Below are 14,022 nucleotides of genomic sequence, written 5' to 3'. Positions count from 1 at the left end.
TTGTAGTATCCTTATGCCAGAAATTACACAATCAGGAGCTTTAACATTAGTCGACACATATCATAGTTGAAGGTAAAGGAACTAGATGTTTCACGATCCAATCCTGGCAACTATCAGACCTCCAGGATTTCTTCCTGAAAAACGTACAGAGTAATTTTCATCTCTCGATATCTCTATATGAGAAGATCAACATTATCTCACAGCACCATAGAAATCATGAATCAGCGTGGAAGAATAATTTCCTACAGGTACTCTGAAAGTTTCCAAAAACGTCCATACTAATTTTAAGTTTTCATCTATGCTTTTTCAGCGTATTTTTACAGAGCTCGAAGCTTTGAGGCATAATCCCCCCATTCACCATACCATTTCGATCTACGCCTTGGTGGTAAGAATGATGACACACTATAAATCAGCAGCCCGAAAGGGGCAGAGTCTATGAGAGAGGAACCATCATTAAAACCCTAAATCACTAGGGTTTTGTATTTGCTTGAAACAGTAAATTCAACCATCCAATTCAGAATAACCAAAAATCAACAAAACAAAAAAAAAAAAAATACTTAATCAAAGATTAAATTGACCTCTTTATTACCAAAATAAAAAGAAAGGCGCTACCAAGCATTCTGGAAGGCTTCAAACCGAAACAAGAAAATGCAGGGGAAATTTCAAAATCGAGTGAGTTGAGTACACAAGCATGAAGGAAGTAAAATAACAACCGAGACTACAAACTCACAGATTGAAGACTTAAAGCAGTCAGTCTTCTTGGCTGAAGAGAAGGCGAAGCCTGGATGCGAAGAGGCCAGTGGAGTCAAGCGATGCCTCGTGAAGGAGGCTGCGCTTGATGTTCTTCATACGGTCAATTAGGGTTTCCTGTTCTTGTTTGAGAGCCGTAGTGTCCTCTTGAAGGTCGTGGATACGGTACTTCTGACCCAAGGATCGGACGCTTAGAAGCAAAATACCAGTCATGGCGAAGAACTGAATGAAGCTATCCTTGCGTTTTAGTGCATTCGCGAATAAACTGAGTGGCTTTTTGGGCATTTGAAATTCAGGGGCTGAGCTAGACGGAGATGAAGGCGCCATGGGAAGAAGACTGAAACCGCGAAAAAACCCCCCAAAACGAAGGCAGACGATTAGGCTGAATAATTCTCTCGCGATCGTAGCACCAAATGGTAAAGTACAATCCTCTACGGGTGACAACATGGCTTCGATAATCTTACATCCAATTACAGCGCGCCACGTCTTTCATATAAGAGAACCGGTGCTCTCTCTAATTTTTTTTTTTAAAAATCAATATTCCAACTATTATTTGTTTACTATTATTTGTTTACCACTGTTGTTTTGTCTCACTTAATATAAATATATTTTTTAAAATAATAATTATGGTATTAAAATAGAAAGGAATCGTGAATAATAATATGAAAGAATAAAAATAAAATAAGTGGAATGGTATTTTACAGCCTAAAGAGTCTAGAATTAAAGCATTATAAAATAAATTATAAGATAACATGCCTTTAGGAGCATCATCCGTTTATAAAGAGAATACACATGGAAGAAAAAAGGGAAAAAAAAATATTAATAAACTTGAGAGAGCTAATAATAATAAAAATAAATAAATATTGATAAGTCCCCCATTGACAAATCTGCCAGAAATGTATTAATTTTGGTGTTCTGAATTGGTTTGTAAGCGTCGGTTTATGTCACTTGATAACATCTCTAAATATTCCTACAAAAATTGAGAACAAACAAACACCTCAAATTCCATAAAATGAGAAGTTAAAAAGAAAAACATTAGTTACCTGAGCAAGTGTGTCGTGGGTGCACAACTCATTAGCAATATCTTCACTACTACTCCCAGAAATTTGAGCTGAACTCTCTACCACAGCGCGAAACACATCCATTGGGGAATTGCTACAAATAACCCTTCGACCAACATCTTGGATGTCAATCTATATTATACATAAAAAAAAAAATGAAGCCAATCATATAAACTGAATTTGAATTACATGTGTTACACAAAGAAAAACAGAACTTACGGTTGATTGTTCCAAACGGAGCGCCAAGATTGAAGTGCCAAGGTCGAGAAGAAGTGCTCCAAATTGTTGCATCCTAAGACCTACTTGTACTAACTCTTCTTGTATTTGACCCCTCACAGTGGGGTCAGTGGAAGAGCCTTCTTCCTCGAATCGCTCAGCAATGCGCTGCATGTTTATCCATTATTAAATTAAGAAATTTAGGAAGAAAAAAGAATAAATAGAGTACTTACGGGGAGTGAGGATGTGGCATAATCACCGAGGAGTTGCTGTGCATTTCGCAAGACGATACCCAGAGATTTAGTGGTTTGCAGTTGTTGAGGATTGGTGGGGAGTTCGAACCCTTGTAGACTTCCTAAGTTGTTTGAAAATGAAAGAAAAATGTTAAAGATGGATGGTTGGTTGGTTGAATTGAATAATACGTTTATGCAAAAGAAATCAATCAAATCCAAACAATACCACCATTTTTGGAAATTGCGCGCTCGAAACGGTTCATGAACTCGAGAGTTGTTGGTGAAAGGAGGAGGAGGAGGAGGAGGAGGAGGAGGAGGAGGAGGAGGAGGAGGAGGAAAGGGCTAATGAGAGTAGGCGTTCATCCTTTGGGACTTTTTGGGTTGAAGATCAAAGCATGTATGAATATGTTGTGTCCTTCACGATTTGGGCGTTTCAATAATGGAATTTGGCTCACAATTCTGTGGTTCATTTCTACATCTCTCTCTCACCTCTGTCTTCCAATGGATTCTCCGAATAAACAGCTTTCTAATCCTGGCTAACAAAACACACAAAATTAGTATTTTTTTTTTTATTATTATTTCGATATATTCAGCTCAAAAAACGTATTACTCTCCACGTCTTAATATTTTACGGGACGAATATTTCTACCATAAGCCTCACAACCAATCGCATTCTGCCACGTCTTTAAGTGTACGGAAATGTAGTTTTCGAACCGAATAATAATAATTTATAGAAAGCCTTTCCACCCCGGCCCTTTGAATACGTATTACGACCAACATTGGGAGTTGTTTGTTGACCTTCTTTGTTAAATTATATTAGACACTCGCGAATTCCTAAATTGATGTTCTCTTTCGTATTAGTTAAAGAAAACATTATTTCTCTAAATAATTGTTTTAACAAAAATTAAATTGTTTTTAATGTACTAAATAGTTTTCAATTTTGGTTCAAACTCCCCAAACAACAAAAATTAATTTTGTAGCTTTGATTTATTAATCTTATACTAAAACATCCGAACTCTATTCTTATTATTATTATTTTTCTAATCTATACTTATAGTATATGTTTTGACTAATTGAGTTATGTTTTGTTGATAATATGTTTCACTAATTGAATTTAGGTAGGTTGATTGTTGTAGAACACATACGCTTATATCGATTTTATACATATTACTCAATTGGTTAATCCTAAGATAATAAGTTGTTTGCCTCGAGTAATTTAAAAAACAAACTTAATATGCACAATTCATTGAACTGTAACCATGATGTTCGAGGTAAAACAAAGGAAAGTTACCTGAATTATGAAGAATAAGTTCGTTTGGTCCAAGTATAAATGTGTTCTTTTAGTCCCTAGGAGGAACCGGCTGTTTTCGTTCTTTTTTGAGTTTGAACATGAATTGGTGAATTTAGCCGTGGCTTAGATTCGAAACCGCTATTACCCACAAAGTTTTAAGGCTAACGGGGTCAATGGAAACTGATGGTCGGGGTAAAACCTTAGATTTGGAGATCTTGTCATTAAAATTAGAAAGCGTACATGAAATCATCCTTCGTTCAAGACATGATAAAACAAAATCGCGCAAACAAAAATCCGCATCAACTGAGGAGTCATTCAACAGGCCCCGGGGATTTCAGTGCATTCAAGAAAAAGAGGAATCGATCAACCAGAACATAAGGAAGTTTTGTTTCGCAATTCTTTGATATCATCCAGTCGACATCTAGAGAGTAGCATCAATAAAACAATATGAAATTTCATAATGATCTTAAAAGGGTTTCGTAAATATGTCGTCATATAAACACAAAAAAGAAAAGGAAAAAAAAAGAGAGTATTTTACAGGCTAGAAATCCTAGAAGGAAAGCCAAAACATGATAATAAAAAGAGGTGGTAAACACATAAGTTACTTTGGGGCATCATCATCTGTCTAATAGAGAATAATAACGTACATGGAAAAAAGATAAAGAAAAGGCCGGAGAAGCATTTTATACCAGAAATAACTTGAGAAAGCCAATGTCACACTTCCAGTCCACCCCATGAGAATATCTATAAATAATTCCTTTCCACATATCTATTATTTTTCCTGGTCTGAATTGCCTTGTAACCGTCGGTTTACATCACTTGATAACATCTCCACATATTCCTACAGAAATTCACAAGGGATCCTATGAGAACTCAATGTACAGTTTCTTAAATTCAACAGCAATCATCAAATTTAATGGGAATACAACAAGAACAAATGCCATGTAAGAATATACTATTATTATTAACCTTAGCAAGTGTCTCATCGCTGCACAACTCATTTGCAATATCCTCACTACTACTGCCAGAAAGTCGAGCTGAACTCTCAACGACAGCGCGGAAGACGTCCCTTGGCGAATTGGTAGATATGATCCTTCGAGCAAGATCTTGGGCCTCAATCTTAAAAATAGGAAATAATTAGTTAAAGCTATCATTTTTATCCTACTTATTGGGTTAATGCATTCTCTACAAGCAAAAACAACACTTCAATAAATCACAGAAATTTGATCAGATCGTATAAAAATAAGATGAAGTATAGGCTACATGAAAATCGCAGCATTAAGTAAAATAATCATACAGTTATAGCATAACAATAGAATAAACATGTTAGACGAACCTGAGAATTTTGGCCATTAGATGTTTCCACTCCACTACCAGACCTCTCACTATGAGGCATTTGCTCGCTTTCCAGGTTTGACGAAGGTGGTTGCCTTGGCGATCGTTGCATGTTTGAGGAAGATGGTTGCCTTGGTGATCCTCCAAGCACTTGAGAGACAATAGGCATCATCTGTTGGAACATCCTTGACAAATCGATACCACCGCCTTGGCCTCTTCCCGACCCAGCAAACATTTGCTCAAAATCTTGAGGGTCAACCTGCTGGGCAATTTGATTGACTGTGTTTCTCATTTGAGGGCTTTGCGTGATCTGTTGCAACATGTTCCTCAAGACATCAGGAGAACCAGCGCCAGTTTGCTCTGAAAGCCCTGTCAATAGTCCATTTAAAGCAGGACTCTGCAAAACTTGAGACATACTGCTTCCTAGATCAATTTGGCTGTTAGAACCTGGCCCATGCAAGGATCTGCTATGAACAGTTGGGCTAGCGGTCTGTTGTAGGCTTGAGGGATCATAAGCATTTGACCTATTCATAGAAGCACTAGAGGCAAGAGATTGTAAAAACTGCTGGCCTGTATGACCCTGGCTGTGGCTGGTTCCACTGCTACCCCCTTTAGCCTGTGAAGTTTGCTGCTTGCCTCTCCTCTAATGAACCAATACCAAAAGGAGGAAATAATTAAGAAAGAAGAACAAATGAAGAAGAAGTAAGAGAATCAAAGAGAATTTTGAATTAAACTACCATATAACAAGATTTTATCCACGGTAGATATGAAAATCTCATCTCAATATATTCGATGCACTATAATGCTTCTACGATGAGCATCATCAACACCAACCATAAAAGGATAGAGCACAATAGTGTTCTCCTATGAACTAAAACAATTGAAGCGCAAGCCCAAGTGCACCCCATTACCAGTAGGCAAAACGTGTATAGTTCAACAATAGGCCACCGAACAGAAACCTAATAGTTACAACCAACATGAAAGAATATCGAAATTGAAAAACTAAATAGCATCTTACCGGTCGTTCCAAACCCCCCAGTCCAAGTCCAAGTGGAACAGCTTGAGAAGACCCAGTTCCCGTGCTCTTCTCACAAGATGCCTGACTCTGAAAATTTTCTTCATTTCTTCCAACAAATTCAGAGCCCTTACTACCAGAGCATGTTGGTAAATCAGGTGTGCTTATAGACCTTCCTGTATCTCGATAAATATTGTCTGTGACGATCTGTGGTTGGTTAAAACTAGATTTAGCATTTAATCCAATATGAGAACAATCCATATAAAACCAAATATGTACCTTGTCATTTCCAGTTTCCGAATCACGCCCAGGTAATGACTCGCTCGACTCTCCACCCATGTCCCTTTTAGTATCACTTTGCTGTTCACTCCCTTGTCCAGAACCAATAGAAGAATTCTGAACCGCGGTTCGCACTTGATCTGAATACAAGATGTTCAATATAAGTGAAATGCAATGTACCCCGGTAATCAAACAAGTGGTCCACCTGATTTAGTAGGGCTACCACTTCCGACAATACCAACTAAATCTCTAATTCATGAATTTACATCAGCAATAATGGAGGATAACAAAACAGAGTCAAGAGAAGGCTGGGAAGAAGAAACACCTTCACCAGGTTGCACAGCAGCAGAAATCGAAACACCCAGCGGATGTGGAATGTTGACAACAGGAGGTGCCTGGGCTACACCTGAATCCGTGGATCCACTGACCACATTCTGACGATCTGCAGGTGCTCCCTCCCCATTATTTGACCTGGTACCAACTGCAGAAAGAGTGGCAGAACTTAGGAAAGCACATTGCATTACATGAAAATAACACAGCATCAAAACACTATCATCCTCACCAGCATGTATGTGAATGTTGATGTGTCTAGGGGCAGTTCCAATACCTACTGCACCAACAACTGGGTTTGATGGTAGTACAGCACCTCCAAGGAGAGGATTAGTTTGAAGGGGGAAAGGCTGCAAAAGGAGAAAATGTGATGATTTGCAAGAAGCAATACTCACAAAGGCATATAACCTGATAGTGTGAAAAAGTGGGATAACCAAACAATATCTATTAGAAAACATTAGAAAAAGGGAACATGCTTGAAAACACTTTTGAACTGCTAAGCCCTCACTTGAATTTTTAAATTTATAAGCATGTCATTATTAATATTTAGCAAATTGTTTAAATATTATAAGTGCAATTCTCGTATCATTAATTCTAATTATTTAAACTATCATCGGTTAGTGAGAACGGCACTCACTAACTAAAGGAGTTATTATTCATGATTCATATATTTAAAAAAATGAAAAATTTAGATATAAATAAATATGTCATGCCTTAAAATTTATATTTTCATGCGATAAATTTATTTTACCTCTTTTTGATTGGTTTGGTTATAGATAAGACTATGGTATGAAAATTTTGAAGTATTATTAAATAAAAGGTAATATAAAAATTTTAAAAAAAGTAAATGCTATATAATCAAACTTTAAAATAAACCTAATATTTTGATGCATAATTAAAATTAAAATTAAGATTAATAAAATAATTTTTGAAAATGAAAGTATAAGAATCTATAAAGCTAGAATGAATATCAAAAGCTATAATAATATTTTGTTGACTTGAAAATGAAAGTATAAGAAAAATGTTGCCTATATTTCCTAGAAATTAATTCTAAAAAAATTATGATTTCATATTTAATTGTAATAAATAATAAAATTTAGAGGGTGTAGGAATCTAAAAGGTTCTGGTAATCAATTTTCCTTCTACTATTTTTGTACAACTTTGCCTTCTTTTGGTTTATCTCTAAGTTTTTTCTCACATAACACAATGGTCTAACTAAATATCTAACCTTATGGGAATTGCAACATTGTGTTATTTGTAATCAAATGCCATTAAATCTTAAAAAGCGGTTCGATATTAAACACCAATAAAACTTCTATACATGGTTGATATGGTTATTAGTTTATTTGAAAAGTTTATATAGAGTCCCTTACACGTGCATTAGTCTCTAATTTCATATTTTAAGAATGACATTGATTTAAACAAAATGATTTTCTTTGAATGAAATCCATTTTCTTTTAACAACATTTTGTAAATAAAACAAACTAAAATATAATAAATAAATAAAATTATTGTGTTTGATTGTGTTTAAAACGATGGTTAAAAACAAGGTGCGAATATGTATTGATTGTGTTTTCAACAAATCTACCAAACGCATAATAATCCAGGACGGCACACAAAAGCAAAATAATCTGTATTGTAAATTTGTAAAGCAAAAGCACTTGGTACACTGCTGGCACCCCAAATATATTTTGCAACGAAGAATAAAAAAAAACTATACCAGACAAGTCAGAGAAAGAACAGAAATTAATTAGAAAAAAAGTCAGATTACCTGAACCATTAAGGGATTTGGCCCCGTAGGAGAGATATACACTGCTGGGCCAGTGTTAACAACCGACTCAGCCTGTAAAAGCAAAAATAAATATTAATACATTTTCAAATCACAATTGTGAATTAGAAAAAAAGTCAGCTAACCTGAACCATTAAGGGATTTTTTTTTTTGTTGAGAAAATCAGTTTCACACAAATTCGACTTACTGTATAAACCAGGGTAAAAAACAACTTACAGATGATTGTCCCATACGGAGTGTCAAGATGGTACGGCCCAGTTCCAAAAGAAGTGCACCAAATTGTTGCATCCGAAGTCCTACTTGTACCGACTCTTCCTGAATTTGACCCCTCACAATGGGATCGGTGGAAGAGCTATCTTGCTCCAAACGCTCCGCAATACGCTAAATATTTTTCACAAATGCATAGAGAATAAGATTCATGAGATGATTAAAAGCATAGTTCAGCTGGTTGTACTGTAAAATGCATAGAGAATAAGATAAGTAATGGAAGGGAATGCAAAATTTACCCATCCCATATTCAAGCATTCAGAGCCATATAACTGGGCATTTGTCATGCAATTCATTTTAGTCCCAGGGATGGGAAGTCTCAGAAACTCCAGAGGACAACGAATATTCGAATCTTTTCATAAATTTTTGTTATTATAAAATGCATATAGCTACTGCTTATAACTAAACGGTTCTTATTTTAAAATTTTAAAATTAAAAATAAAAATAAATAAATAAGAAGAACCCACGAGCACTCATCAAAAGATGAAAGCTCCATTTTCACCCTAAACAGAATGAACCAAGAACATGGTGAGAAAATTGATAGAGATCCAAAACCACAGGCAATGCTATTCTTATTCTTATGTTTTAACAGAACATATATCCCAGACTCAATCGATAGATTTTGTACCATCTTTTGTTCATCTGGACTTGCAATGAAGTTCTTGTACCACAATTGAGAACTATTTAGTCTTGACTTACTAACATTCAAGCATTCTTTGTTAGGTTTCAGTTACTAATTAAAAAGAAGTTAAAATACATTTTTGGTCCTTGTACTTTCAATAAGTCTTGAGTTTAGTCCTTCGAAGTTAACTTTTATGGAAATTGGTTAAACAAGAATAAGAATTTTCATGCAAGAACATACATAATGTGAATATATTTTCAAAGTTTATAAAAGGAATGCTAATTCAGACTATNTCGTCGCCCAGAATTATTTCTAGAATTTAATTTAATTTACTTTTTTATTAAAAAAAAAAAAAACAATGGGACTAAACTAAAGATTTATAGAATGCATAAGGACTAAATTTGAACATATGAAAGCACAAGGACTAAAATGGAACAAAACCCAAAATACAAAGACCAAAAAGATATTTGAACTTTCAAAAAAAGATATAAAAGGTACTATTGATATACATTGGAGACATACGAAATAAAGAATTGGAGTTGATGCTTCCAAAAATCTACAAATCTTTGTAATAGAAAAATTATTGGCCTAACTTGCATTCCAAAAGTTGAGCGCCCTTTTAATCATCTTGTGGACAACATTACCCACTTATATTGTAAATTAATACCTATTTTTCATTCTTATATTGTTGAATCTAATTGTCTGATAGGAGAAGTCTTAGGGAAACTCCTTTGGATACAGCATTTCTTCCCTCTTTTGTAATTGATGTAAGTAATTTCACATATCAATGAAATCGTTTCTTTCTTTTAAATGACCTTTAACTTGCATGACTAGGTTCATCTAACACTAAATACATAATATGTTATAACAAGAGATCAAAACAAGCAAGGCTACAACTGTCAAGTCATTGTCAACATGTTCACATCCTCAACTTGCAGCAATTGTCAATTTCAAGAAATGTAACCAGATATAATACTATGTAACCAAATATATACTTACGGATAGTGAAGATATGGCATAATCACTTAGAAGCCGTTGAGCATGACGCAAGACAATGCTCAACGATTCAGTGGTTGGTAAACCTTGTGGATTGGTAGGCAGTGCCACCCTGGTTAGATCTCCTACNAAAAAAAAAAAAAAAAAAAAAAAAAAAAAATTAGAGTATGAAAAAAGCCGTTCAAAAGAAGCATTTATTTTAAGCATCAAATCAATGATATTGTGGTTTAGTGCTTACCACCATTCTGAGATATTGCAAGCTCCATACGGTTCATGAACTCGGAAAGTGTTGCCATAGCGTCAGGGATGGGCTAAGTAGAAGAGTAAACAAATTAGTCAATAGATGACCCAAGAGACCAACCCTATCAAGCTAGATAAATCACAACTTGGCAATGTACAGAAAAAAGGTAAACTACCGCATGAATGGAAGGAACTGATACGGCTGCACTGGCAAGTGGAATTTGAATCACGTGAGGAAAGCTTTGTGATGGCTGGCTGGGAAATGCCTGTCCAGTTTGAGCTTGACTCGTTGCCTGTCCTCCAGCCTCATTGTTAGCTCTAAATGTTTCATTTCCTTGAGTTGCTGTGCCACGATTGTTAGGCTGTAAGGGCATAACCATATCAACCATATTTTACACGATATCCAGAAACTGTAAATATAGAGGTCAGAGGAATCTGATATCCACGTCAACAAAAAAATGCTGTTTAAAGCTACTGAAATCATGCAATTGAGAGAACTACGAACATAAGAGGCAATAAATAATTGGGTGACAGACAACGCAGAATACAGCATCAAAACATGTTCAGCTTCAACTACAATGTGGCACAAGAAGAAGAAGAAGTTCTTAAATTTATGTCTTCAAAAACACACATACGAAGAATAAACTCATCTCATTTCTTAAATCAAAACACCCGTACAAAATATCTTATAAATTATATAACGTTGTGAAAGTGAATCAAATATAGTTTTCACTAGATTCATTTGATAACTAGAATCCAAATTGCATACCAAGCAGGACCTAATATATCCCGAACTTCCCAAATTTGTTGATTTTTCATGGAAACATACACCATTTTTCATTTAAAGATAAAGAACTCCTCACTTACCAATGTAGACTGCATACCAGGTGGGATGTTTGCATTTTGGCTGCTTAGTCCAATAGAATTCAGAACGGCCCCAATAACCTAGAAAAGGGGAGGAACAAGGAAAAAATTGTTTCATTCACTCGGCAATACGAAATTCACCAATGTCCATCATATAACTTGGGATAGGAATTATATTATATAAGATGAGAGTCCATTATAAGCACATTAATAATAATAAAGAACAAATAAATTGAAGGAAACAAAGGAAAAAAGAACATTAAGGTGTATACCCGAGAAAGATCAGGAACAATGCCTTCACCTTGATCACCAACATTAAATGTTCCTAAAACAACACTATGTGCAATTTGTCGATTTCGAGGGGCACCAACTCCAGCTTCGTTACCAGTTGAAGAAGGTACTAAGAAGCAAATAAAAGAAAACTTAAGAAAATGAACAATATCCCACATGTTTATAAATTCTCAAACCTAGTACAGTACTCTGTTTGGCATACCATTTGCAGGTCTTTCGCCAGAGCTAGTATCTGATGCTGCATGTTGCTGTGTTGGTTGCCTTTCAACTAAATGCAATGTATGTCCATTTTCCAAATCTTAAAGCATTAAGAAACTACAGTCCAGACTCCAAATCCATAAACAAGTGCACTCAATTGCACGAAAAGAAGCATCAAACAGCAAAACTAAGCAATAAATTATCCAAAGCTACAAACCTGAAAAGACTTGTCAATAAGAAAACTAGAACATGCATACTAAGTATTACGGCTGTTATACGCACTAACTAAATAAAATAAGAATCACAAGCTCTCGTCAAATGAAAACAGTTACAACATGTCATACTTTCATCTAATATTACTTAAATAAAGAAGAAACTCCCATCCGCAACATCAACCCTTATGCTATTAAACTTTCAAGACCACCATATTATATAAATATCTTATCTTGACCACCAACAAGCAGATCAACCATTACCATATAAAAGACTATTACCCAATAAATTTGAGATTGAATACGCAGATTAGGAAGCAAGCACCCCCTACATGAAAAATGTGGTAAAATGGTTTGCAACTAAAAAACGAGGATTTTTTGTAGAAAAAGAAAAAGAAAAAGAGAAAATACAACAATTATTAAAGAGAAATATACATTAAATGCAGACAGTGGAAGGATACAATACTCAGAAAGAGAATGTTCATCCTTTAAAACCTTTCCCCTGAATATCAAACGTTGCTGATTCACTGGGATTCCTATTTCATTTGCGATTTTCTCCTTGAATAATTGAACCGGCATCTAATACATTGACAGGAAAAAGGAGCACGTAAGGAATGTGCATGAAGAGGAAGCAGACTCGTATTAAGAAAAGGGAAAGGCTATGAGTTCACTTTTCTGGTACGTTTTTTGTATCTCACAATGAAGTTTGTTCTTTTAATCATTTTATCCTCTTCAAGAATAATGAGTAGCCCAGGTAAAAAGCATATAGTCACGGCTAAGAAAAGTTATTTTGAATATGGAATAATTTCATTGATAAATTTACTTCTTTTGTTAATACATTCAGGATTCTTATAAAATAAAATTTCAAAGCAATAACGAAGTAATTTTCTTTCTAGAAAAAAAAAATTGAATTCTTACATCTTTATTCACTTGAAAACTGTAGATATGTGAATCTAAAGTCTTGATTTTCAGCTCAATAATCGAAGTCGCAGTCTCCCCGGAAATACTGCTGGTGCTAGAACCTTCATTTGAATGGTCCGCCATGCTATTCAGCTGCAGCTACCGTCTAAACAACCAGGCGCAGAAACTAAATCCCAATCCATGAATGAAGATCATAATAGAGATATAAGACAACAACTAGCAAGTCAAAGCAGATACATTTATTGTGGGGAGGCTGGTTGAAGCGGAGAGGCCGCACTAGACGCGGGTAGCACAAATCTGGTTAAAATGACAAGGTTTTGCAAGAAAAGAAGACTGGGCGGTCATCAAGATTCGATAATAAACCTATTCAAATTTCGTATTAGCGAAGCAATAATGTGAGAGACATCTGTTCGCGCCAACAGAAAACGTGCAACATCAAAATATGAAGATCAATCTACGCAAACAGCTAGCCAAATTAAATAGTATGACCACAGTTCTTGGGGAAGAAGTTGTAGTATCCATTCAAATTCCATTGAAAATTATGGTTGAATAATTGCAACAGTTAGGAAAGACGAGAGAAAACAAGAAGAATCATCCAGGGAAACATAGAAGGCGGAAGAAGGTGGAGATCCAATTACGACGGAAAGAATCATCCAGACAACGAAAGGAAAACTCGACGATCCCGATGAAACTGAATTCAATAAACGGAAATACATAATCCACCAAGGGATTCCGGAAGCTACAACGAAAAACGTACCTCTTCAGACGAAAAAATAGTACAAGCAACGGAAAAAAGAACCGGCACCGACGGAAATGAATGTCGACGAGAATCACAATACACCACCGGCGAAATCTTTTATAGTCGGAGCTCGATTCAATCCAATCACAGGACAGCAATTTTCCGAAGGAGACGAAGGGGCGGGGCAGAACAGCGGAGGTGTTATATGAAGGTGGCTTCCAGAAAGATCTAGAGCTTCCCGACGGCAAGTGGCCTATCTCTAAAGAACGGAAAAGGGAAAGTGGACCCGGGAACTGAGAGAAGAAGAGCGCCAAAACGGTGCGATTTGCGGTAAATTGCTTTTTCTCGGCGGGCTGTATTTGGCAATGGACAA

The 14,022-nt window shown here is 35.7% G+C and overlaps 3 protein-coding genes across 6 annotated transcripts; all 3 read right to left on the bottom strand.

The window, feature by feature from the left end:
* Positions 1-557: 557 nt before the first annotated feature.
* Positions 558-1,157, bottom strand: LOC111796960. Its single transcript, XM_023679787.1, has one exon. It carries the CDS (start codon positions 1,075-1,077, stop codon positions 751-753), a length of 327 nt encoding a protein of 108 aa, XP_023535555.1. The 5' UTR covers positions 1,078-1,157; the 3' UTR covers positions 558-750.
* Positions 1,158-1,559: 402 nt separating this feature from the next.
* LOC111796959 lies at positions 1,560-2,714 on the bottom strand. Of its 2 annotated transcripts, none has more exons than XM_023679785.1 (5): positions 2,487-2,714; positions 2,261-2,382; positions 2,031-2,195; positions 1,794-1,943; positions 1,560-1,720 (listed from the first exon to the last, which is right to left on the bottom strand). In XM_023679785.1, exons 1-5 carry the CDS (start codon positions 2,521-2,523, stop codon positions 1,652-1,654), a joined length of 543 nt encoding a protein of 180 aa, XP_023535553.1. In that variant the 5' UTR covers positions 2,524-2,714; the 3' UTR covers positions 1,560-1,651. The 2 variants fall into 2 exon arrangements, with proteins under 2 accessions (XP_023535553.1, XP_023535554.1); XM_023679786.1 differs by having other exon boundaries at positions 2,490-2,714.
* Positions 2,715-3,979: 1,265 nt separating this feature from the next.
* LOC111796954 (large proline-rich protein bag6-like) lies at positions 3,980-14,002 on the bottom strand. 3 transcript variants are annotated; one of them, XM_023679779.1, is made up of 19 exons: positions 13,668-14,002; positions 13,148-13,273; positions 12,908-13,055; positions 12,451-12,568; positions 11,782-11,877; positions 11,561-11,688; positions 11,292-11,369; positions 10,601-10,786; positions 10,423-10,495; positions 10,188-10,309; positions 8,516-8,680; positions 8,282-8,353; positions 6,743-6,860; positions 6,506-6,661; positions 6,181-6,320; positions 5,905-6,108; positions 4,888-5,529; positions 4,521-4,670; positions 3,980-4,392 (listed from the first exon to the last, which is right to left on the bottom strand). In XM_023679779.1, exons 3-19 carry the CDS (start codon positions 13,031-13,033, stop codon positions 4,324-4,326), a joined length of 2,643 nt encoding a protein of 880 aa, XP_023535547.1. In that variant the 5' UTR covers positions 13,034-13,055; positions 13,148-13,273; positions 13,668-14,002; the 3' UTR covers positions 3,980-4,323. The 3 variants fall into 3 exon arrangements, with proteins under 3 accessions (XP_023535547.1, XP_023535548.1, XP_023535546.1); XM_023679780.1 differs by lacking the exon at positions 13,148-13,273 and having other exon boundaries at positions 12,908-13,076; XM_023679778.1 differs by lacking the exon at positions 13,148-13,273.
* Between the last annotated feature and the right edge of the window lie 20 nt (positions 14,003-14,022).

The sequence above is a fragment of the Cucurbita pepo genome, chromosome LG06 (assembly GCF_002806865.2).
Source record: "Cucurbita pepo subsp. pepo cultivar mu-cu-16 chromosome LG06, ASM280686v2, whole genome shotgun sequence".
NCBI lineage: Eukaryota > Viridiplantae > Streptophyta > Magnoliopsida > Cucurbitales > Cucurbitaceae > Cucurbita > Cucurbita pepo.
Note: the sequence above shows the minus strand (reverse complement) of the source record. Positions and strands in the feature narration are given on the sequence as shown.